This window comes from Pteropus medius, unplaced genomic scaffold, assembly GCF_902729225.1.
Source record: "Pteropus medius unplaced genomic scaffold, Ma_sr-lr_union100, whole genome shotgun sequence".
Taxonomy (NCBI): Eukaryota; Metazoa; Chordata; class Mammalia; order Chiroptera; family Pteropodidae; genus Pteropus; species Pteropus medius.
In genome coordinates, this window is record NW_024340696.1 from 27,759,651 (window position 1) to 27,786,288 (window position 26,638).

General features: G+C 36.3%; 1 protein-coding gene and 1 long non-coding RNA gene across 9 annotated transcripts in view; one reads left to right on the forward strand and one right to left on the reverse strand.

Annotated features, from left to right (window-relative positions):
* LOC120608461 (uncharacterized) overlaps nt 1-17,370 on the forward strand; it is a 48,545-nt gene extending 31,175 nt beyond the window's left edge. Inside the window, exons 1-5 of one of the 2 annotated variants that reach the window (XR_005654398.1) lie at nt 26-87; nt 9,634-9,794; nt 10,654-10,755; nt 11,804-11,921; nt 15,873-17,370. This is a non-coding gene — a long non-coding RNA (uncharacterized LOC120608461). Of the gene's footprint in view, nt 1-25; nt 88-9,633; nt 9,795-10,653; nt 10,756-11,803; nt 11,922-15,872 lie in introns of those variants that run through there. The other variant, XR_005654399.1, reaches the window with a different exon arrangement.
* AK9 (adenylate kinase 9) overlaps nt 6,910-26,638 on the reverse strand; it is a 100,834-nt gene continuing 81,105 nt past the window's right edge. For all 7 annotated transcript variants that reach the window (XM_039870231.1, XM_039870223.1, XM_039870215.1 and 4 more), the window contains 12 exons: nt 23,229-23,435; nt 22,650-22,868; nt 19,646-19,859; nt 17,444-17,645; nt 15,850-15,996; nt 15,524-15,744; nt 13,030-13,226; nt 11,783-11,952; nt 11,467-11,565; nt 9,237-9,339; nt 7,989-8,103; nt 6,910-7,631 (listed from right to left, as the gene is read on the reverse strand). In XM_039870231.1, the coding sequence (XP_039726165.1) occupies nt 7,429-7,631; nt 7,989-8,103; nt 9,237-9,339; nt 11,467-11,565; nt 11,783-11,952; nt 13,030-13,226; nt 15,524-15,744; nt 15,850-15,996; nt 17,444-17,645; nt 19,646-19,859; nt 22,650-22,868; nt 23,229-23,435 (2,097 nt within the window). In that variant the 3' untranslated portion in view covers nt 6,910-7,428. The remainder of the gene's footprint in view (nt 7,632-7,988; nt 8,104-9,236; nt 9,340-11,466; nt 11,566-11,782; nt 11,953-13,029; nt 13,227-15,523; nt 15,745-15,849; nt 15,997-17,443; nt 17,646-19,645; nt 19,860-22,649; nt 22,869-23,228; nt 23,436-26,638) is intronic.

Here is a 26,638-nt window from a genome sequence, read left to right on the forward strand (position 1 = left end):
GCCGCCGCCAGGAAAGCCCCGGCAGGTCTAGAGTTTGCAGGAAATTGGGTGAGGCGGACGAGAAGGGCCTTGTCACTCTGCTATTGTGTAAGTTTTATATCCTATCACCCCGGACGCCGAAGCTCCCGTTAAGGTCTCGAATGTGTGACGAAAAAAAGAAATCTTCCACATTCTCCTCCGGTTCCTTCTACATCATCGTCATCTGATGCTAACAATAATAATAATTTGCCTCCTAAATGTTTTTCACATCTGCCTTCTCCTTTCCTCCTCACTTCAAATGCCTTAGTCCCAGAAAGTGAAGACAGCTCTCTAGTCAGACAGATCTGGGTACTGGGTGATCTTGGGCAAGTTATCCTCTCAGCTTTGCTTACCTTACCTGTAAAATGGAGATGTTAAAACTAGAGCCAACTAGGTTGGGTTGCTGTCGGGTAAACAAGAATAAGTATGTAATGAGGTTAGTAAGTGCCTGTCTTAATTCCTCTCTGATATGATTACAATTATTATTCTTCATATTTTCATCATCTTTCTTCAATAGACTATTACGGATTTCTAACTAGTCTTAGTTGCAGTGTTGTTCCCTCCACTACGCAGGAATATGGGAGATCTCTCTAAGTACAAATCATATCCAGAGACTGGTGTCACTCCTCTGCTTAGAATCTTTAGTGGCTCCCATGTGCCCTCCTGATAAAGACCAAGCTTTTTGATATGGCCTAAGAGCCCAGCCCAAATCCAGTCCCTTCCTATTTCTCTCTCCGACTGTTTGAACATTTATAAAACTCTCTCAATTTATGCTTCACCAACACCTAATTGCTTATAATTTATACCCCCAATACACACTTCCAGATCCCCAACGTACCATTTATTGCCTCCAAGATTTTCAAATAAAAACTGGAGATATAATTACCAGCCTGGCTCATTTAAAATTTTACTAGTTTTTGTTAAAATTAGCCTCTACCCTTTTTCTTGAATTACCTCTAAGCCCCAGGATTTGTGGGGGTCCAAGTGAAATGAAGGGGTTCTGCCCAAGTTCTACACACCAGCAGAAAGAGAAGTCAGCCTGAGGAGTTGCCTGCCCCCGTGGTGTCTCGCTGACACGAAAATTGCAGTAAAAACACAGGTCCTCCACAGAGCCTCAGTCTGACAGGTGAAGAGACTCAGTGTTGAGTTAATCCAGGTACTCCCACTTTCTCTTTCAGCCATTGCTCACTTGAGGACAAGCTCTGCGGGGGCGGAGGCGGGCAGGGAGGGGAGGTTGGGCCTGGAGGATTTTCTGCATCATCCACTTGCAGCAGCAACTAGCCCTCTCTGCAAGGCAATTTTGTTTAGGAACCATGTTGACTTTTCTTGAAATGTTTGTTGTTGTTTTTGGTCAAGGCCAGCTAGTTTACCTTTGATACATCTTCATAATTTTAAATCTTGCAGAGAAGAGTTTGGGGTGCCAATCATTCATCCAACAATATTTATTTAGTGCCTCCTAAGTACCAGGCACTGTCAAGTGCCAGGAATATAGCAACTAACAAGGTCCTTGCCTTTATGAAGCTTACATTCTTGTCCTTTCTGGGGAGAAAGCACAAATATACAAGTAAATAATATAATTTCATAAAGTATTAAGTTTTATAGGGAGTGATGATGGAGACTGACAGGGAAAGTGAAATCAAGATAGGGTTACATTTGAGCTGAGAGCTAAATGCTATGGAACCAGCTGTGTGAAGATCTGGAATAAGAATGTTCCAGGCAAGGGGAAAGAAAGTATAAAGGCTCTGAGACTGGAAATGAACTTAGTATTTTTTGAGGGACAGAAACCTGTGTGGCTGGAGCACAGTGAACGAGGGGGAGAATGGCAAGAGATGGATTTGGAGGAAAGGTGGCCAGATTTTGCAAATAACACAGGACATCCGGTAAAATTTGAATTTCAGATATACAATGAATAATATATCACGGGACATTCTTATATTTTAAAAAATTGATGTGATTATCTGAAATTTAAATTCAACTGAGCATCTTGTGTTTTATCTGACAACCCTCATTGGAAAGGATGCCTGATTCTGACAATATGGGAAGTTAGAAATATGAAAAAACTTTTCACTGCAAGATAGAAATGATAACAGAAAATGCATACCTGAATTTACAGGAAATTAAAGGAAATCCAAGATGCAAAAAAAAGAATTAAACTCACACTAGTAACCTAATCTTTGAGCCATGGAATCCTAGAGGCATTCTATGAAACCGAGACCTCAAGGCTTAAGTTTTAATGGGTAAACTGGGATCAGTAGACAAAGCCTTTGGTGTGTGCAAAGCAGGGAGTGGAAATACAGATCCTCCCACAGAAGTCAAGTTCCTTGGAAGGGCTACAATCTCCATGAAAGGGTAGTTTAGGGGGAAAAAAAATCTGCCTGCTGTCAAAGGGAGATAATGAGAAACCGTATCTTTCTCGGCCTTGGCTCCACGTGAGAGGTAAAAGTCTTCCCTGAAAATTTGTGATGCATCAGAATTTTAAAAAGAACCGTTCCCCACAAAATCCTTCTGGAAATTAAAATGTAATCAGTGAAATTTAAAAATCAATGGATAACATTGTAGTAAATTTTATACATAACCATATACAAAAACTCCACAGATAGGTTAAATAGTTGAAGAGAGAATTTATGATTTAAAAGATAAATCTGAAGAAATTGCCCAGAAAGCTAGTCTGAAATAAAGAGATGGAAAGCGTGGAAGGAATGTTGAGAGATAGGAAAAATGGAATGAAAATGATTTATCATATAACGTAATTAAAATTTCAGATGCAAAGACTAGTAAGAATGAGACAGAAAAAACTATTTAAAGGTAATGATGAGAATTTTCCAGAATTGGTACAAAACAAAAATCTACAGATTTGGGAAGCATAACAAATTCCAAGAAGGATAAACAAAAGAAATCCATAGCTGGATATATTGTAGTCAAACTGCAGAACATTAAAGATAAAGAGATCTTAAAAGAATGTAGAAAGAAAATATTAATTACCTCTAAAAGAAAGCCAGTTACATTTATGGCTGACTTCTCAATAGCAACTGGGAAGCCAGAGTCTTCAGTGGAGTATTTTCAAAACTTACCTATTTTTCCACTTAAAATATTAATATTACATTTACAGCAAAATTAAGCAGAAGTACGGAGAGTTCCCACATACCTCTTGGCCCACGCATGCACAGCCTCCCCCACTGCCAACTTTCAGCATCAGAGAGATACATTTATTTCAATTGATGAATCTACACTGACACATCATTATCACCCCAAATCCATAGTTTACATTAGGTCTTGGTGTCATATATGCTATGGATTCGGACAAATGTGTAATGATGTAGTCACCATTATAGTATCATGCAGAATACTTTCATTGCCCTAAAAATTCTCTGTGCTCTACCTATTTATGCCTCTTTCCCTGCTACCCCTTGGAAACCACTAATCTTTTTACTCTCTCTCTAGTTTTGTTTTTCTCAGAATGTCATATAGTTGGAATACAGTATGTAGCCTTTTCACATTGGCTTCTTTTACTTAGTAATAAGCATTTAAGGTTCCTCCATGTCTTTTTGTGGCTTGATAGTTCATTTCTTTGTAGTGATGTATAATACTTTATTGTCTGGATGTACCATAGTTTAATTATCCATTCACCTAATGAAAGACATCTTGGTTGCTTCCAAGTTTTGGCAATTATGAGTAGAGCTGCTATAAGTATCTTTGTGCAGGTTTTTGTGTGGACATACGTTTTCAACTCATTTGGGTAATTACCAAGGAGTATTATTGATGGATCATCTGGTAAGAAGATGTTTACTTTATAAGAAACTGTCAAAGTATCTTTCAAAGCAACTGTACTATTTTGCATTCCAACCAGCAACGAATCAGAGTTCCAGTTTTTCCACATCCTTACCAGCATTTGGTGATTCTGGTGTTTTGGATTTTGGCCATTCTAATAGGTATGAGGTGATATCTCGTTGTTGTTTTAATTTGCATTTCGCTAAGGATATATTATGTGGAGTATTTTTTCATATGTTTACTTTCCATCTGCCTATCTTCTTTAGTGAAGTGTCTCTGTTCAGGTGTTTTGCCTATTTTTGAGTGGGTTATTTGAATTTTAAGAATTCTTTGTATATTTTGAATAATAGTCCTTTATCAGATATGTCTTTTGCAAGTATTTTCTCCCAGTCTGTGGTTTATTTTCTCTTTATCTTGACTGTGTCTTTTGTAGAGCAGAAGTTTTTCATTTTAACAAAGTCCAGCGTATCATGTCTGGATCATGTCTTTGGTGTGGTATCTAAAAAATCATTGCCATATTGAAAGTCATCTAGGTTTTCTCCTATGTTATCTTCCAGGAGTTTTATGATGTTGCACTTTACATTTTGATCTTTGATCCATTTTGAGTTAACTTTTGTGAAGGGTATAAGGTCTGTGTCTAGATTCATCATTTTGCATGTGGATGTCCAGTTGTTCCAGCGTCATTTGGTGAAAAGATTTGCTCCATTGTATTACATTTGCCCCTTTGTTAAAGATCATTTGACTATATTTATGTGAGTATATTTCTGGGGTCTCTTCTTTTACCAATTCAATACAGTAGGTTTATAGTAGGTCTTGAAATCAAGTAGTGTCCATTTTCTGACTTTGTCCTTTTCCTTCAATATTGTGTTGGCTATTCTGGGTCTTTTGCCCCTCTGAATAAACTTTAGAATCAGTTTGTGTATATCTACAAAATAGCTTATGGGATTTTGATTGAGATTGCATTGAATATATAGATCAAGTTGGGAAGAACTGACAATATTGAATCTTCCTATCCATGAACGTAGAATATCTTTCCATTTATTTAGTTCTTCAATTTCATTCATTCGTTTTGTATTTTTCCTCACATAGATATTGGACATATTCTATTAAGATTTATCTCTAAGTATTTATTTTATTTGTGTGCTAACATAGCTGGTATTGTTCTTTTAATTTCAAATTATACTTGTTCATTGTTGGCATGTATGAAAGCAATTGACTTTTGTATATTAACTTTGTATCCTGCAATTGTGCTATAATCAATTATTAATTCCAGGAGAGTTTTTGTTGATTTTTTTTTGGATTTTCTACAATAGACAGTCATGTCATCTGCAAACAAAGACAGTTTGAGTCTTTCCCAATCAGTATACTATACTTTTATTTCCCTTTATTGTCTTATTGCATTAGCTAAGGCTTCCAGTATCATGTTAAAAGACAGCAGTGAGAGGGAACATCCTTGTTTTATTATCTGATCTTAGTGGAATATTTCTAGTTTCTCACCATTAGATATGATATAAGCTGTAAGTTTTTATAAATGTTCTTTATCAAGCTGAAGAAATTATCCTTTTTCCTAGTTCACTGAGCGTTTTTAACATAAATAGGTGTTGGATTTTGTCAGATGCTTTTTCTACATCTATTGATATGACTGTGATTTTTCTTCTTTAACCTGTTTATGTGATGGATTACATTAATTGATTTTTGAATGTTGAACAAGACTTTCATACCTTGGATAAATCCCACTTGGTTTGGTGTATAATTCTTTTAATACTTGTGGGATTCAACTTGCTAATATTTTTGTTGAAGATTTTTGCATCTGTGTTCATGAGAAATAAATATTGGTCTGTAGTTTTTTTGTAATATCTTTTTGAAATATTAGGATAATGCTGGCCTCATAGAATGAATTAAGAAGTGTTCTCTTTGCATCTATCTTCTGAAAGAGACTGTAGAGAACCAATATAATTTCTTCCCATCTGGACCCAATGCTTCCTATTTTGGAAAGTTACTATTTATTGATTCAATTTCTTCATAGAACTAGGCCTATTCAGATTGTCTATTTTTTTTTTATCATCCTATGAATGACCTTCTTCTCCTCTGAAGCCCCTCATTCTTAGCTCAAAATGCCATATATACCTCATTTTAACTCTCTATCTCTAAACCTCTCATGTATGTGGGGTCTCTGACTCTCTTATGTATGTGGGGTTCCCATACACAGATATGTAATTAAATTTGGCTATTTTCTCTTGTTAATCCATCTCATGTAGATTCATTAAACCAGTCAAAAGAACCTTGAAGGTAAAGTTTCTTCCATCCCAACAACTTGCATGTGGAATCAAAAATAATAATAAGGTCAAGTAGAATAGAGTAGAATGCAGAGAGTAGAATGGTGGTTGCTAGGGGCTGGGGGTGTATGTGTGTGAAAAAATGGGGAGATATTCATCAAATGGTACAAACTTTCAGTTATAAGGTGAATAAATTCTGAGGATCTAATATACAGCATGGTGATTATAGTTAATAATATTGTACTATATACTTGAAATTTCCTAACATAGTGGTTCTGAAGCATTCTCACTACACACCACACACACACACACACACACACACACACACACATATGCACAGACCTATACACACAAGGTAACTATGTGAGGTGATGGATGTGTTAACTTAATTGTGGTAAATATCTCACAATGTATACCTAAATCAAAATCATCATGTTATCTACTTTAAGTACATATAATTTTATTTGTCAATTATACCTTAATAAAGCTGGAAAAAAGAGCTAAATCACTCCTTTTAGAGATTAAGACACAAAGGCTCAGAGAAATTTATATTTACCTAAGGTTACATGGGTTGTATATTTTATTTTTTAAAGAGTCAATCTTGCTACTTCACATTCTAGATTTCTTATACTGCTGCTGCTGCTGCTGAAAAATTGATAATCTTATTTTAAAAATCTCACTCAAATTCAATTTAGTAACTTTTCTTCTAGCATATACATCTTGAAAAAGTCATATAAGACTCCAGATTTCATTTTTCTCAAAGCTCCAGGTGATTTCTAATTATAAAATAATATGTAAAACACATTTCCTTGAATACTGAAGGAAAAGAAAAGAGGCTACAATTTAGTTATCTCAAAATCCATTTATTTTGTTGGGAAAATGATAAAGCGACTTATGTTCATGAAGTTTATAAACAATTCCTTATTTTGAAAGTGTAACTGATATTTCTATTTTATTTATATCAATGTTAATTTTGCTTCTTGAAGCTTTCTAACATTTACTGAGTAATTTTCTTTACTAGAGACTGACTTTTCTACTAAAAATGTTAAAAAGGAAAATGAACAATAGATTTATTAAGTAAAACAAGTTAACTAAATATTCTAAATGGAATTCTAAATGGAATAACCATTTTGCTGAAACACCGAAGTTTAGACAAAGAGCAATAAACATTAAAATTATATTAAAACATGCTTACAGAAGAACACTCCTTCCTGCATGACAGAGCTTTGAGTCTATTTGAGGTCTGGCAGCCATGATACGTAATTCAGGAGGGAAAAATATATCAGAGAAGGCCAGAGTTTCAATCTATTTCCTTCCATGCCTCTTAGATAACTCTTGAGATTCTGGTTGTAGTTACCTAAGCAAACTATTCATTAACTGGGTCTATATTTCTAAGAGAGAGAAAGGTCTGTAATTTATGATCAAAGTCAATGGCTCTAAACTGAGGTTCCTTGTATTTTCTGGTCATCTTGGCACCCAGGTATGTGATGAGTTCACATCTCTCCATAAACTGCTCCATCTTCTTCTTATACTTTTTTCTTGTGTATTCAGAACCTTTGGGATTAAAGGCTGTAGAAAATTTTATAGAACTATGAATGTTTTCTGTTAGGTTAGTGAATCATTAAATGACAGAGAAAGAGAACTATGTGTGTGATTGAGCTGAGAATATATCCAATCCCAAATAAAGTTTGGGGGTTATTCTATTTTAGATCATAATTGCCTTTTCACCTTCCTTTATGGCATGGTTTATAGAAAGCTGACTTTATTACTCAGAGTAGTGCTTTAAAAACTAGAAATTCAGTTTTGCACGCCCCCCCATACCATTCAAAAGACCAACCCAGCTCAACAATCCTGTTTATCACATATTAATTATACTACAATTAATGTTAAATTATTTCTGAGTAGTATATTATCAAAAAGACATACCTTTTAGATGAAAAGCTACATAGAGTAGTGCAGATCTCTTTATACTTAAGAAGGGAAATTTGGGCTTTAAGCATCCTGCTGCATTCATTGCTTTAATTAGAGAAGTTGCGATACCCTGTGGGTGGGGAACAATCACATGAATATTTGAGTTTGATTTCTTTTGTTAGTGGCAAATAGATAAAGAGGCTAGTCTTTGTCTCAAATACCCTCCTGGAGTTGAGAATGAGGCTTATAAAGATGGTTAGATGACCACTTGGCCAACAGGAAAGAAAGACAAAATACATTTGATTAGGAAAAATGAAAATTATCAATTGGCTTAGTGCCAGCTAGGTGATGGATACTTGGGCTTCATTACACAATTCTGTTTTTATATATTTGACATACCGCAAAAACTTAAAAAAGAAAGAAGGGGACATTGGATTTGTGTTGCCTGTCTCTTCTTCCATTGCTCATAACTGGGCAGATTGCCTCCTACTATCTGACAAGGACTTCCAGGGACCACAGTTATCACTGCAGTCAAGATTTGGAGCCCTGAGCAGGCAAAAAAGGTGTGAGGCCCTCTTGATAAACTTGGCCTTTACAAGAATACTCCTTTCTGGGTGAACCTCATCTTACATTTTGATATTAAACCAGACTAAAGGCCAAACATCTTGGCAAGTTGAAAAAAACAAAGTGATTAAGAATTTATGAGAAAGGTATGAAATTGTACCCTGGACATTATTTTATAAAATTAAAAATAGTGGTTGACTACTAATAAGTTTTAACACATTTAAAAAGAGTTATTTTTAGATATATAAAATGTGACTGCAGTAGATAGCTTCATTGGGATTTGGGGCAAAATATGGGTTTGGTGGTTCAGTTGTAGTGACACCATAATTCAGCTCTTTTAACTAGGGAATAAACCTCTCAAAGACCGAATCTGTACATTTCCAATTAAAAAAATGTTTTACAGACACTGAAATTCAAAATAAGAACCAAATTACAAGTCAAATGTAAATAATTTTATGACAGTTTACATTCTCTTCACTTTAGTGCAGGTATTTGGAAAAGCAGGGGCTTTCCGCACATCTTATTTTTCCAATCACTCATAAGCAAAATAGGCTAAAAGTGGATTTGCAGCTTAAAATCAGAAAACTCTGCCTTGAATTTCATCATTATCAAAATAAAATTATTGTTAAAGAAGAAATTGTTGTAGTCTCCTAATATATATATAGAGAGAGAGAGAGAGAGAAAATCATGTAACTGAACCTGTTCCAGATATCCAGGCAAAGGAAGACTAGTAAGGAATATCGGTTCCTTTAACGGGGGAAGTTTGTGTGGAAGTTTCTGATTCCAATATTTCAATGGCAACCTAAGAACACAAAGCTCATTAGATGGATGTACACAAATATACTCATTGTGTGTATACAGGGATGCAGATATACAAGAGACAACTAGAAGATAAAGTCCATTACCTGTTTTTCTCCACTGCAGAAAATGATACAAGTGGAAAGACACGGTCTCCTAGAAATTCATGACCACCATCTTCTCTTGGATCCCTAACCCTGCTCACCTATTCTCAATTTTCTTAGTTTTCACTGCAACTATATAACATTTTCTTTATTCTCCTCAGACTTCTAACTTTCTCAAATAACTCTCTACACAGATGCCATGCTATGCAAGAGAAGACATCAAAATGGAACTTTCTCAGCGACTTATCACCAGCAAAGGCGCATATACAATCTTCTCTTTTCATGGCAGAGCTTTCTTCCCGTCTGAGATTGGTCTCGGCCCATGCTTTGGATCCCCACTCCACCCTCTCTCCAGGTATCTTACTATAGCGATTTCTCCCTTCCTCTCACCTCTGGCATTTCCTTCCCATGCTCGGGATAATTCCCGTGCATCTGCTTTAAACACGTTCGTACTTCTTCCCCCATTGGAAAAAAAAAAAAAGAAGAAAAATCACTTTCACTCCTTCGACCTTATATCTCTTCCAGCAACTAAAGTCTTCTCTTTTTACAGTTAAACTTCTTCAAACAATGAGCTTCACTAGAGATCACAGACTACTGCACAAATTCCATCTGCAGATGTGACTTGGTTCACACAGTACTTTTAAAAAATTTTTAATCAGTCACAAATGTAAAAAAATTAGAAAAGTTAAAAAAAAATTGGTTTCCAACTTCTTGTATAAAACAAGAATGTCTGGCAGTAGTAGAGGAACTGCTGTTCCCCTTTTGCTGGGGCATGCGTGGTCCAGTTTGCAGCAATCCCCACCACTTCCTGTTGTTTCTCATCCAACCTGCTTCTCTCATGTCCTTCACCTTCTTGATGCTATAAACATCTGTGATTGTAACCTGTGGACTACAGGCAAGGTCTTAATTTCATCACCTTGCTTCTACTCCTTGGCACTCTGTAATTGGCTTCCACTCGCCTCACTCGGCTGAAGCCATTCTTGCCAAGATCACCAATGACTTGTTATAACCTAAATCTGACACAGTTTTCAAATCATGTCTTGCTTGATGTCTAAGCAGCACTTAAACCTCTTGACCACACTTTCCAGAAATTCTCTCCCTTCACCTCCTGAAGCCTCCCTCTCCTGGGTCTCCTTTCACCTCCCTGTGAGTTCTTCCTTTTCATTCTCCCTTGCAAGCCTTTCTCCTGATTTTCATTTGTTGGTGTTTTTCAGGGCTAGTCCTAAGGCTGCTGCTTTTCTCACACTGTTCTTCAAAAGTGACCTCAAATGTGCTGTATTATTTTGGACAAGATTACTCCAATAACCTCATAACTGGTAGGTATTCCTGCCTCTAATCCATTATCAACACTCCAATGATGGTCTCTCTCCAAAGCAAATTTGATTATAATACTCAAAAACAAGTCAATGTATTCATACTGCCCTTTGGATCAAGTCCAAATGATTTAGGGTGATTTTACTTGACCTTCCACACTCTGGCGCTGCTCATTACCTCCAGCCTCACCTCCTGCTCCTTTCCCTCTCCATATCACACCTAGCCATGCTGAATTTCTTGCACTTCAGAGATTGCCTGGGCCAGGTTTGTTTGTAGGTCCCTCTGCTTTGAACCTGTCCCTTTTCCCCTTCATCTAGCCAATTCTCCCTCCTCATTCATGTCTTAGCCCAACAGACAATCCAGTTAGACTTTTGGACTACACTTCCTCAGAACTCCTGTCATTTCCCCACCCTAAACCCCATCACATTCTGTGTTTCTTTGTTTGTTTTTTAGGTATTTCAAGTCTATTTTACCTCAGAGCTTCAGGCTTTGGGACAGCAGGGACCAATCCTTGTTCACCATCACATATGTGTGTATATATATATATATATATATATATATATATATATATATACATACATGTGTATGCATATATGTGTGTGTATATGTATATGTATACATATATATGTAGACGTACACATATATATCCCAGCATGGTACATTGAACATAGAAGATATTCAAGAAATATTTGTGACTTAATGAGTGGTCTCACCTCAAAAATTTCTGGAGTTTTTCACTACTCTCACAAATATATATACGATCACGATATTCTAAGGCATATTTAATGTTACCAGGTACTAGGGCTTCATATCTGAAAGACAAAAAAAAAATTCTTTTTTATAATTAAAATGCTGTATAAATAAAATGTCAAAATGTTTTCTTTTTCTCTCTATGCAACTCAAGGACGAAACAGGATATTTTCCAGTTAAACAATAGTGACCTTTTGGCCAAAATGTTAAGATTGTTATATGAATCACTTATTCCAAGTAGAGACACCATCCTGCACTTCCACGAGGGTGAGGACTTGCCTTTGCTTTCCATCCTGGTAGGTCACTGGACAGTAGCCCTGGAGCTCAGCACACTTAGGGAATCGTTTCTTCAGCTCTGACAGAGTCAGCCTTTTGGGAATCATGTCGGCAGATGGGAGTGGATGAGGTGCCAATGGAGGTACGTATAATTCTGGGTTCTCCAAAAATTTCTGTGAAAAAGGGATTATAGTGATGACTATTTAAAAAAGGATACCATGCCAATCAAAAACCCACCGAGGCTCTCCAGCTACTCTTTTCATTTTCAGTAGCAAGGTTTGAGAGCAGCTTTCAGCACCACAACAACTCCTTCTCTGGCTGGAAGTCCTTTATAGTAGTACTCCCAAGTGATTTCATTTAAGGTCTCTCCTAATCTCTCTCATTCATTCACCTCATTCATACAAAAAAATATTTTTTGAGCTCCTACTATGTGCCAGGCACTGGAGAGGACACAGTCACCTGCCCACTTGTCTTCCTGTCCTGAAGTATAATTAATTAGTCAGGTGCCTTTTGGCAGATTAGCTTACTTCTCCAGCTTCAGTTATCACTGTAAAATGGAGAAGGCAGACCAAATTTTTGATCTCTAACCTCACTTCTGGTTTTAAACTTCTTCGATTATCATTTAAATAAGCAGGAAGAAATACATGTCACCTTAATAAAGTGCTCGAAAAAATTCTAATTCTTCAGAGGAAAAGAAATGTTCAGAGGCATCTGATTAGTTTATCACCACCAATCTTTTTATATCATCAAATTATGGCCATTATAATATCAGAGCAAATCTATACTCTTTTCCATTAAATAGAACTATAAAGTATACTGGGAATTCTAGTGATAGAAAAAAATTTTAAAGCACACGAAACATTACTTCATTTCTACTGACTTCGACTTCCCTTCTGCATCCTTAAAGCTGAATCCCCTGGATGTCCTCCTGTGGGCTGAGCCCTGATGCTCAGCATTCCCTCCATTGGTGGGGCTCACCACTGGGTCTCCCTACCTGTTAAGCAGCCTCAGGTTGAGGGCCTATCACTGACCCTGAACTTCTGCTTTGTGACAAAATATGTCATGGAATGCAGTCTCAGGACTGGCCACTGAGTTTCCTTATTGATCCCAGAGACACAGGTTCCAATAATGGGGCTTCTGGTCCCCAGTTCCTGGGTGTTCCCAGCTGCACCCACCCCCTCTTATTTGATGAATTCCGAGATAGGCATTTTCTTTCCTTAGTAAATATTTGGAGTTAGGAACAGACTTACATTCAGTTTTTCCTGAGAACTCATTTTATAATAGTGCCCTCTGAACTCTGCTGCAAATTCCAAGGATTCAGTCACAGAGCAATCAACTAATTCGTAGGATTCTGCCAGGCTGACAGGACAGAACTGTCCGAATTCGCCCAGGCGAGAGTTCAGTTCTTGAGGTGTGATGCATAACTTGTCAATGCAGGCAGCTTTTCCTATTAATAACAGATTAACTCTTATTCTATGTTTTCATAGAAAGCGTAATTTAAAAAATTAAAATAACTTCAATTACACAAGCACTCCATAAATGCATACACATTTAAAATTCCAAACACTAAAGTAAAAAGTTAGTTTCCCTTCACACCTCTATCCTCGCAATTCCTCCTGAGAGGTAATCACTGTAGCGTTTGTATCCTTTTCAGATTTTCTCTAGACATTTGCATGTACCCGTGTTTTTTGCATATAGTATGCTTATGCCACTATACTGTAAACATTCTGTAACTTGTTTTTATCAGTTAGTTATGGTCTTTGTCATCTTTCCATACGATTTACCTAATTATTTTTAATTGATGTACAGTATTCCATTGTATAAATATACATATAGCTTACTTAGCCACCTATCTGTTGATGAATAATTTGGTTGTTTTTAATTCTTAGCTGTTACAAATTGACTCTATGTATGTTATAAACAATATATAGCTATACACACATATATGTATGTGCATATATACATACCCACTCATACACATATAAATCTGCTACATATTTTTAATTTTTCTATGGATAGATTTTGGGAAGTGAAAATAGTTTGCTGACATGATGTTACTGACAAAAATCTCCCCTGTACCCAGAAGCCACCCAAGAGAAGGGAAAAAACATTTATCTAAAAGTAATTAGGTTTATCCTAAAGAGTATTTTAAAAAGAAAGAGCCCAAGTTCCTTCAATGGACAAGTTTAGGAGTTTTCTCTCCAATACAAGGCAGAGAGGCAGGTATACGTGGAGTAACGCAGTGGATACCATGGTGCCCCATCCAGATTCCCCTTCAGGGTGCACGTACCCGTCCTCCAGCTGCTGAGAATGAACACTGGTGTTGGGGTCTCAGAGTTGCACTGGAAATTGCCCCTCTGTCACAGGTTATACACTCTCCTAGAGTGACTTATGGTCAATGACAGGGCAACAGGAGGATATAAAGCTTGGTCTCTCTCCCCAATTTGGGAAAAACTGAAAATCCATTTCTACTACACAGTAGGTTAGTTTCTTCCTTTTCCCAATTCTACTGTCCTCACTTCCTCACAGGGCTATCTCCTGATTAGGGTTGTCAGATAAAATACAGGATGCCCCCCATGCAATATTTTGGACATACTTAGACGAAAAAATTATTTGTTGTTTATCTGAAATTCAAATTTAACTGGGCATCCTGTATTTTTTATTTTCTAAATCTGGCAACTCTACTGAGATTACTTCCTGATGAAGCTTCTGCACACAACTTTTCATCTTGTGCCTTTTTCTAGGGAACCCAATCTAAGGTAGGGAGGGTGAAATATGGTAACAGAAAAATAAATGAGGCACAATTTTTGCTTTCAAAGTCTGCTGTGGAATGTTTCACTACTGTGATGATACTATCTAAAACTTATTGGGAGTAGGTTTCTAAAAATTCAATTCTTCTTTTGCATTCTTATCTTCATGCCTTATACTACTCAGGTGAAAACAAATTCCCAATCTGCAGACAAACAGGAACCAGAGATACCGCTTATGCTCAAATAATGAAATAAGACAAGATTCAATGATGCAATCATTATCAGAATCCTCACTGCATTTTTCCTTATTCAAGATTCTCTTAGCCACATTGCTCTCTCATACCTTATTATAGCTCCCCTATAGTTTCCAAAGTTTAACAAAGTCATTAAACAGATGTCTGTGAGACCCCTACAGATAAATTCTTTGAAGCCATCACTCCTTTTAGAGATATCAGATGTAGATAACTTTTCTTCTATTGTGTGTATTTTTGGAGAAAAATCAAAAAACTTATAGGAATATATAATCAAACATTTTCTTTCATGGATTCCAAATATGGATTAAAGGACATTTTGTGCTCATTTAATTTTTTATAGACTCAACATTTATATTATATCATAATGAATGTAAATAGTAAAATTTAATTCTAGATTCTGAAACAAAATTTTGCCAAGTGCCATTCCACAGACCACTGCCCTCATCTAACTACCATTCTTGAAACCAGCTTCTTACGTGGCATTCCAAACACTATAAACTCTTCTAGTGAGAGACCATGCATTATTTTTATGTGCTAGGTTCACACAGGCACTCAATAAACGATAGCTTGAGCAGCAGCAGTCATTTATTAGAACAAACATACCCACCCACAATTGGATAGTACTCTATATTTAATATACTGATTAAATTGTGGAGAAAATGTTCACATTGAATGAGCCAGGCATGAGTAGACTTTAAATTTATATTTTATTCTCTTTTAACAGGTAAATGTTTTCTTACCTGCTTTTATTTTTTCCAGGTATATCTGCACATATTCATTCACCATTTGAACGTGCTTACTGACTTCATTCCACACCCACCATTTGCTGTGAAATCCATCAATCACATACCAGTTCTGATGTTGTTCTTGATAATATTGCTTAATCTCAACAATATTTTTATGGTACTTTGAGTTCTTGACAGCTATAATCTGTGTGCTGTTGTGTAATGGATAAGGCAAGCTAATAGAGAAACAGAAGAGGAATTGCAAAAGCCGTTTAAAACATACTTTTTTTCTGGATGATTAAAGTTCATTCCTTTATTATTGTTTTCATCACATTCATTACCTTTGTTCCTTTTTTTTTTCCAGAAGCAATCTTCTGAAAATTTCCTTGGAAGGCACATCCAACTCGAAGATGGCCATGGGGATGATCGACCTGGCTTCCAGGAGACTCATCTGATACCCAGTTACTGGGTACCCATCGATGACAACACTAAGGAGAGACAGGGAAATAAAAACAGAAGGAGAGACAGGGAAATAAAAATGCCACATTTCTTTCCTCTCCTACCTTCCTTTCTGTCTTCTAGAACTACTCTGTTTCTTTTGGAGAAGCCCCATGCTCTTCCTTACATAACTTGATTTATCTTCTTTGTGCTTTGTCCTCTTTATCTCTACATTTTTAATTTCAGTCAGTCCAAGATCCAAGAGAAGGGCAGCGTATATATGGACACAGCTCTGAATTTGTACATTTAGCATCAGAGAGCTAGGTTTTGGCAAGATTCGAGAGAGAACACGCATAACGACTTGAATATTGTGTTATTTAACTGAGGAGACTGGGATGTGGAAGGAGAAATGGGAAGCTGGTGAGAAAAGCCCTATGCTATCTGGAAGAGAATCATTCCATCAGGACCCATCATGCCTCTGAGCAGGAATAATGGAGAATTTAAGTTAGTCCAACACTCTGAGATAAGAAGAGTGTTAACTATCAAACTGAGAGGAGGAATAAAAGCTGTCTGCAAATTCTGAGGAGAGTGGCCCCTAAAGTCGGGAAACTCATTCTGAGGTGGGAACGAGCTGGACATACTGGCTGATGGTCATCAAGAAGGCCTAATCTAGGGTACGTCACAGGATGCCTTTCAGCCAAGTCTCTAGGCACTAACTAGTTCTAAGTTCCATGGCCTAGAGGACTGGAAGTTAACAGACAGGCAAACCTATAGAGAATGTATGGGGGTGCTGCTGCTGTTTTTTTAACCGGACAGTGAATGGGCAGTCACTGTCCTGGTATTCCCAGTAGCAGGGAAGAACAAGGAGGCTCCTAATACAAAACAACCTTGAGTAAATCATGGGGATTCTAGGTCAGTGACCTAGGCTTTAGAACAGACTCTTAAGTTTCAATGGATTTTACTACTAGGTGTGACCAGTGGCTGTGCCAGAGGAGCAATGGCCAGAGGAGTGTAAATTAAAGAGAGAGCTCAAGCACAGAGCTCTCCTGTATAGATGTGGCATTAAGGTTGGGGCACTGCTACCTCTGCAGTGAGATGGGCCAGTGAGAGAATATCTGCACTGGACCACTACCATCTGGGGGCCAGGGAAGAGCCATTCCATCACTCCATGAGGCAGTGAGAAGCTCTCCTGGGCTGTGAAAGTCACACCAGCCTCCTTGGTGGACTGTGTAAGGCTGGAGACTTCTGGACAACTCAGGGGTTGCTGCAGGGAGTGAAGTGGCCTCCTTGCTTTTCTGGCACACGAGTGTTCAAGCCAAGTTTTAGCTTGACAGAAAATTAAAGTATGTAACCACATAGGTGCCCAAAGTTTGAGAAGCATATCATACCCTTTACAAGAGCTTTAAACCTTTTTTTTTTAAAGATAAGTCTTTTGAATTCCAGTGAGTAATTGCTTAGAAGAGTTAACCCTCCCACCACCCCCCAGTACCCACTTACCCTGCAGTATTACATATACTTTCCATCAGAGATATTTCTAAGGCTTTAATAGCCAGTTCATCAGGTGCTATCATTCCTTTATGAAGATGCCAGTTTAGCATAAGTGCCAGCTCGGTGTTTGGTTGGTTAGTTAATATGTAACGCAAAGCTTCTCCTATTGACAAACGCTTTAAGCCATATTCACTTGAAAATTTGTGGGCAACTGAAAAACATTAAAACTTTAAACTTACTCCATTTCAAAAATTCATCAGTTAACCTTAGTTTCAGATTCTGGTTAATTGATATCAGTAGGAAACTCATCTTCATATTTCTCAAAGAAATTTTGAAGTTAAAATTGCTACATTTTACTGAATATTGTCAAAAGGTCAATCATTATTAGTACTTCAGGTAAGTGGTTGATGGGTCTGGGTAATGAGCCAATTCTGTGAGGTTTTTTTTTTTCATAACTGAACCAACATTTAAATTTTCTCTTCCTTCGGCATGAAGTAGCAAAATTTTTGAGAGCTATCCAAGGCATCTGATGTGTACTATTAGTATTTGGTACTATGTCCAAAATAACTCAGTTAATCCTCTAGGAAACAATTTTTTTTCAGAATAATAATGGCATATCTGACATTTTAATAGTAATTTACAACTTTGTGAGACAATTTTTCTTCTGTGATTTTATTTGATATTTTCAACTATTCTGTCAGATGGGTAGAATGAATATTGTAATGCCAATTTTTTAGATCAGAGAACTGAAGCCCAATTCAATGGAATTCAAGATCATGTAGATGCTGCCATTGGTAGAAAGAGGACTCATATTGGCCTCTGCTTCTCTTAAATGAGACCGAGCAATGGCTTGCAGTAACTAGTATTAAATGTGGGTGTGCTCTGTTGGGGTCTACATACCCTGCCTCGCCGCTGTCTGGAGACGGCAGTGTGTAGAGAACATTGAGAAAGAGAGCGTGTCCAATCCCATGGGAATGCGAATTAACTGACCATAGTCAGGGCCACTCAGAAGGGAAGCCCCTGTGAGAGCAGCAGAACCCTTAATCTCGACTTTGCCACAAATCCTGGAGTCAGATCTACTTTTTTAAAGTTCTAAAAATAATTAAGCAAATTAACCTCTCTTTCAATAAAGAAATGAGAAATCGGATCATCTTGTCTTCTCTCATTTTCACTTTTTGCTGTGGTTGTGGGATCTTATTTTGAATGTCAATGTTCTTTCTGCTTTGCTTTGGGAAATATCATTATCTTTGTGAACATTTAGAATACGACTATTACAGAGTTGTCATATTAAGAAGTTTAAATGGGCGAAACAAACTTTTCATCTAAAGAGGTGAAATACAAAACTCCCCTTTATTGTTCCTGGTGACAGATTAATCTTGACTCCCCATCTCTTCCCTCCATTTTCTATTTAGTCATTAAGTCCTGTTGTTTTCCTTTAAAATATCTCCTGTATCTGTCCTTTCTTTTCTAATCTCATTGCAACCAATGAGATTAGAAAAGAAAGGACAGATACAGGAGATATTTTAACATAAACATAAACACTGTTCATGTTTTCATGTCATCTTGAAATACTACACCAATCTATTGTTGGACTATCTGCCTTTATAAAAAACCGCACACACTCCAAAGTTATATAAAATTCAAACATTACAGGAATATATTTACCAAATGCCTTTTCAGCAATAATTAAGATAATGGAATTTTACTCTTTATTAATACAGTAGATTATATTTATAAAATCTTTAAAAATAATTTTATGCTAATTTAACTGTGTATGTAAGTAATATTAGTTTATAATTTCTTGTATTCTCTTTGTCAGGTTTTGATATCAGGGTTATGCTAATTTAAAAATGAACTGGTATTCTTTATACCTTTTGAATTACATGGATTATATTCATTAATAAAAAAAAACAAAAATAAATTCAGAAGCTTACTGTCTTTTCCCTTGCTCTGAAAGCTTATAAAAACACAGGAAGTAACTCCTGAACTTTTAACCCTTTGAAAGTTTGCTATAATTTTCCTCTAAAACTAATTGTCCTGGGCTGCTTTGGAGTGAGGCTGTATTTTTGAATGTCTACTCTTCAATGGTTATTGGCCTTTTTAGGTTTTCTATCTCTTTTTAAGTCAGTTTTGGTAGTTGGTTTCCTAGAGAAGCTACTTTTCAGGAGATTCATTTATGCTTATAGGTAACAAAGGCAAACATACACTTACCTGTAGTTTTCCCAGATCTCGGAGGACCCACAATTGCAATCCTAATGGGCACAGTGGGCTTAGGTTTGGGTTGGCGGATATATTTGATTGGGTTCTTCATAAATTTTTCTTTAGTTTGCTTACTAGACAAAAAATAAATATACTGACGATGTATTACAGGATAAACTGCATTCTCCGAATTTTCAATTGGCTTGGTTATCTCTCCTTCGCTTAACTGCAATACATATACAATTGAATTTGTAAGTTACCTTTACTTTATATAGCATTTCCCCAAAACACATTTGAAAAACAACAATTTGTAAAATAAGAAAATTTTTCTTATAGATAAGAAAATTATAATCAAATACTGTTATTAAAAAACTGTGTAAAAAGAACAAATTATTTTATACCCACATGCAATTAATGATATCTTTTTAAAATGACTTTTAGTTTATGACAATTATAGTTTTTCTAGTTCCTTTCTCACATCCAAGTACTAACCAGGCCCGACCCTGCTTAGCTCCGGAGATCAGACGAGATCGGGTATGGTTCAGGGTGGTATGGCCATAGACTCTATTTCCTTTCTAATGTCTTTAGTGTATACTGAATATTTTTGCCAAAGAATATAAAGTTGTTTGAACATATTCATGGGACAATTTATTTTTACAAACAGGTCTATTCCTAAGGTGGTGTTATGGATGGAAATGTGCTCCTCAAAATTCATAGGTTAAAACCCTAACACTGTGAGTGACTGTATTTGGAGATAGGTCTTTAAGGAGGTAATTAAGGTTAAATGAGTTAGAAGAGTGGAGCCCTAATCCAAGAGGACTGGTGTCCTTATAAGAAAAGGAAGAGACAGCAGGTGTGCATGAGCACAGTGGAAAGGCCATGTGAGGACACACTGAGAAGTGGTTGTCTACAAGCTAGCAAGAGAGGCCTCACCAGAAAACCGTCCCACTGACCTCGGTCTTGGACTTGCAGCCTCCGGAATTGTGACAAAATAAATTTCTATTGTTTAAGCCACCCAGTTTGTGGTATTCTATTACGGTAGCTGGAGTAGACAGGTGGGGTCCTGGGTTATTTTTTTAGGATATACTGGTAGGACAAATCCCATTGGCTTCTCTTCCACATTTTTATACAGACAAAATCCCACTCATATAAACATCAACAGCAGCCACAAAAGAGAAAAATACACCTAAGAGGCAGCCTAAAATGTAGGGGAGGAATGGAGTGGAAGGAGTGGTCCCACATCATTGCATTGGTGATGATGAGAACTGGGTAATTAACTGATGCTAGGTTTGAATATCTTTTTTTATAGTATAAGATGGGCAAGCATCAGCCATCCCTGGATACGAAAGAGTAGATGTGAAACAGTATGGTAATATTACTCCTCCCCCAGAGCTACACCAGGACTGTTATCACCATTCAATGGTATTGTCAACATCATCATTCTTAGGCTGGAGTGGCGTTCATGGCTGGGAGTAAATGCTAAGGATAAGAAGAAATTCAGGGATAGGGTGCCAATGTCTGCTCTGTTTTATGCTTGGTAATAAAAGAAAGCTGGAAGTTTAATTATTCCACTTCAAATTCCTTACAGTAGTTTCTGTTGTTGCCCCAAATATCTAGCATGTATCCTTTCTCCTCTGTACGTCAGAATACCTATAGTGTTATGAAATCAGAAATATCAAATTGTCAGGCACCAGAAAGATTCCCAACAGCCCTGAAAAAATGATTCCTTATATGCTTAAACCCTTCCTATAACCATGTGCTCATTTCTCCACAAGGTATTTCTGTACAATCCTAATTATAGGGTTCTGACTTTGCCTGCTTCTTTCCCTCTCTTGACCATCTCAGAGAGCTTAGGGCATGATTATTTTTCACAAGCTTTCCAGGTTATTCTAATACATGCTTAACTCTATCCAATTCTCTATGGAGGGAACTTTGTGTTATTATATTTTAGCATGATATTTGAGGATACATCAAGGATCTACTGAGATCCTATGGTTAAGGTAAATAAGATAGCATAATTAAGTAGAACTGAAATGGATTGTGTCAAGAAGGAGGTTTCAAGTAACATGCACATGGCTTCATTTTGGATCTGTCCTCTAATAATCAGTGACCAATAATAGTAATACATATTACTAACAGCAATAACTCATATTAATTGAGTACTTATAAAAAAATCAATCACTGTTACAAGCACTTTACAGTAATTAATTCATTTAATCATTGTAACAGTATTGTAAGGTAGGGACTATTCTTACTCCCATTGCGCAAATGGGAATGGCTCTGAGAGGTTAAGTAATTCATTCAGGGTAACTCGGCCAGTAAGTGGTGGTTCCGAATTCAGACAGTCTGGCTCCAGAGGGAATGCTCTTCTCCATTGTGCTACATCACTGATGGAAGTAAGAAGGTATGCTGGTCAAGTGGGCAGATCACTACTACATGACATTCTTTTATTGTCTTTATAGTGCTTAATACTATCTGACAAGAACCTCTTTGTTTACTTATTTATTGCCTATCCTCCCTCCCTAACCCAACTAGAATATAAGCTCCATGACAGAAGAAACCTTGCCTGTTTTGTTCACTACTTTTGCTCACTACTTTATTCTCAGGGACTAGAACAGTGGCTGGCACATTTGTTGAAAACCATCCCACATTTGAAGTTATTGAATTCCAATAGGATTAAATCTGTTGATCTACATTGCATCAAAATACAGTACTTAGAAATAAGTAATATTAATGGCACATTTTGTATGATGTCTCACACTTTCCGGAGGGCTTTATACTCTTACATTTGATCATAGTGGCCTGGTGGCATTATTCTTCCATCTTACAGGTGAAGAAACAGAATCAAAGAGGTTACATGACTTGCCTAAAATCAGATAGCAAATTGGTATCAGAGCTCGGCTCTCTAGATGTTTAGCTTAAAAATATTTTCACTACTGTCTGCTTCTGCTACAAAGTTAAAGAAAAAAGAAATAAAAGAAAGAACATGGCTTTCAGCTACACTTTCTGACATTACCTTTACAGGGTCCCAGTAGCCAAACGTGCTTATATATTTATAGGTAAAGCTGAGCATTTTCTGGGCAAGGTGTAATGATATTGGATAACATTTCTCAAAAATGCTTGCACGATTCTCCACCAGTGGTTTCAGTTTCTTATTCAACATATATTGTACAATGTGAAGTTTCCGAGCTCCATTAATGAAAATTACTGGTATTAAACACTTCTCAAATTCTTCCTGAGGGGAAAAATCATAAAACCAAATATTTTTAGTGGGAAGAAGGCTGGTAGTATTCAGACACAGCATATAGACATTGCTGGTGACTGACTACATCAGTCTAGAACACAAATATTTTTCAGTTTCCTAGTGACTGCATGTTGGCAGCTAAAATCTTTGGCGCTATGCGGCTTCCAAGCTGCCCTTGATTTAGTAACTTGTTTTCATAATTGTAAGCGGTGTTGACAAAAGGGAATATAGCCCTAAAATACACATTTCTTTTGAAATGTTAAAAAGAAACCAAGGCATAAACCAAATTTCTTTTGTTTCATTCTCAAATGTCACTTTTCAAATTAAGAAAAATGAAAGAAAAGTAATAACCTGTATTATTTGTAAATTACTTATATCTGCTTCAAATTTGTCTCCCAGTTCACCTCTCAAGCGTTCAAGTGCATCAACTTCCTGTTCTTCTTCTTCCTCGCTCATCACTTCCTCATCTTTTGGAAATTCATCTTCAAGGATGTTGTCAATATCATCGTCATCTTCTTCAGGTTCTTCTTCACTAATTTCTTCATCTTCTCTAACAACCTAAGGGAGAAAATATTCCCTTTCACTTTACGTATAAAATAGGTAACAAATGACACTGCTAACTAATCATCTGGAATATTTTTTAATAACTGAATTTTAGTTGGTATGGTATGGCAACACTCATCTAGTAACATAATAAAATTTTAAATATCAGGCACCCAGAAATTTAATACCTTCAGACTCCGACACCATAGTGATCCCATATATAAATAAATAAATAAGCTATTAAAGGCTATTTATGTCTATGGTTGTCAGAATGTGACATGTTTTTGATGGTCTTCAGTAAAAATATTTAATTCAACTCAAAGAGTATAAAGCACTCATTAGCTGTGTTAGCTTAGGCAGGATCTATTTCTTCAACTGTAACATAGGAATAATAAAACTACCTACCTCACAAGGTTGTTGGGAATATTAATTAAGTTAATATATGTAAATCCCTTTAAAAAGTGTCTGGCACATAGTTAGCATGCAAATGATAGCTATTATTGCTATTATAGTTATTATTGTTACTTTATATAAAACACGGTATGAATAGAACAGTATAGGCCCTCTAGGAGGTTATAGCCTATCTGAGGAAACAAGAATGATACAAAAATGATTATTAAAGACTGTGACAGGATATTGATACTAAGTGGTATTGTATAGGCTTTAAGTGTTACGTAGTTCGGTTGGCATAAAACTGAACCCTATAATATTGATCCTAGTGCACTGCCTCCACATTCTTCTCCCTGAAGTATTCCTTATCTCAGAGCACTGCTTTCCAGCTGGAAACCTGAAAATTCTCTTGACTCCTCGCTCTCCATCTCTGCACATCCAGTTTCTAAGGACTGTCATCTGAAACAATGCTCGAAACCCCCTCTTTTCCAGTCCCACTCCACTGTGTGCTTTCTCATGATCTCTTTTTTAAAAATTTTATTTTATTATTAGTTTCAAGTATACAGTACATTGGTTAGACATTTATATAGTTTATAAAACCAGTATATAACCAATTGCTCTTTCTCTCTTCTGGCTCTATCTATCTCATTATCTCTTGCCTGCAATCTTCTGATTAGCTCGAGTTTTTCTAATCTAACTGATTAGAGCCTGATTCCTTTAAAAAGTTTCTGGAGCTGGGATGTGAACTTGAAGCTGCAGGGAGGAAGACAAGAAGATAAGGCCCCATTCTTGCTTTGTGCCTAGACTCCTCTCTACAAAAGGAGCTTGGCAATGAGATAGTGTTTCTCAGTTCTGGTTCTATCTTATTTGAATTGTGAAACCATTTGGTCCTCTTAATCCTTTTTTCTTTTTGTTATATTTTGACAATTTTTTATCCTGAGATTTTCTAAGGATCACTGAAAGTATGGTAAAATGAGTTCACATTACAAATGGGGACATCTTAGTTCCGGATGAACTTGTGTTCACCTTTCTGGCTCTACTTAGTGGCTCTTTCAACTTGTTTCTTAACTTAAAAAAATTAAACTACATAAGTTTTAAAAGGAATTCAGTTTTACTATGAAGATAAAATTATACAGTATTATATAGGTTAAAAAGTCTCTCTTCACATTCTCATCTCTTTTCTAGTGTCCCATATGGAAACGATTTAGGTTAACAATTTGATTAGGATTCTTTTAGATGTTTATACACACAGACGATTTTACTTTAAAATATAAATGAGATTTTTAAATTTTCTACAACATGTTTTAAAGATAATTTAGCAATATATTTAAATTTATTTCCGTATCATGACATGTATTTCATTATTTTTATTTAGCCATTCTTATATATTTTTTTAAATGTGAGGGTTTTGTTGTTGTTCTATAGAAACCGGTTTAGGAAGTAACAAAATTAACAGTAAAAGGCAACCACTTCTGACTCCTGTGATGTTCGATGTCTCTTTCCTGCTAGTGATGATGAGAAACTTACCAAACTTACATCATTTCTCTTCTCCTTCTCTTTCTCTTTTGCCTATTCCCCAGTTTTAGTCATATTTTTAATTCTTAATTCTGCTTTGAGTGCCTATACCATTAAATATTAACTCCAAATCTCTATTTATTGAGTTACCATTTTTAGATGTGTGTTTTGATTCCCCACAATTCCAGAGGATGTCCTTACTCTTTGTTCCACTTTTCCCTGTCTTTAGTTCCTAGATTTTTGTCTCCAATACTATTACATATTTGTCTTGTTACTGTAGACAAGTATTTAGTGCTTCGTGTAGAAAGTGATTCTAAAAATTGAAAGCAAACAGCATTTGATTGATTTTGAAAATAGAAATCCAATAAACGGAACCTGCTATATTTAACTATGTAACCCTTATTCACTACGGCCACAGATAGTGACAGAGGGGCTGCAACTTTCTATCAGTTTCATTTTTGTTCTCTGGTTTTTCACAGCAGCCTGTTTTTGTTTTTAATGGATAAAAGTTCTTGAATTTCTAAGGGAAACTGGAATTTTTTAAATGTTTAATGATTCCTGTATTGTTTATTTGTTTGAGTCAATTGTTTTATTTGTTCATCTTGGTTCTGCTTTGTGCTGATAATTTTCTTCAAGTGTATAGTAATTCTTGGTTGTCCTTTCATTTTTATGAATGAAGGACCAAGTTGACTAATTCAGAACAACTGCAAGCTCTGGGTATCTGAGTAGAGTAGGTTGTATTATTCTTCCATTTAAAATGTGAAGATGAGAAGAGGTAGGCAGGCTGGATCTTGCCCCAAATAATGAAGGGCACCAATCAGCATCCTTTGGCACCTAGCATCTTCTAAGCAGATTATTTAACTACTTTAGCAATTATTTACCATTTTTTTTCATGGGGCAAATGTCACTGTTCCGTGAGAACCTGGTGGCAGGAATCTTAAATGATTTTTTTTTTTGGTCATTTACCTCTCAGACTTTCTAGATAAAGTATATTAAAATAATGAGTTTTCTTATTTTTCAACATGTATGCTATTTCTTGCTCTTACCACATTGCTTTGCTAGTTATTACCTTAAAATGTTGAAAAATTTTAAGGTTAACATCTTAAAAATCTTCACAGCAGACCATTTAAGAGAACCACAAGTTAATTATTCTTAGGGAAAAAAAGATTTTGTTTTTCTGTAAATGGAAATTTGATCTTTTGGAACAGTGCTTTCTTCCCCCCGGACATCTAGCATCTTTTGGTCCTTATGTGGAGATGCATGTTCTAAAATTCATGGCTTCAGAGATGTGCCTCCAGTATGAAGGAATAAGT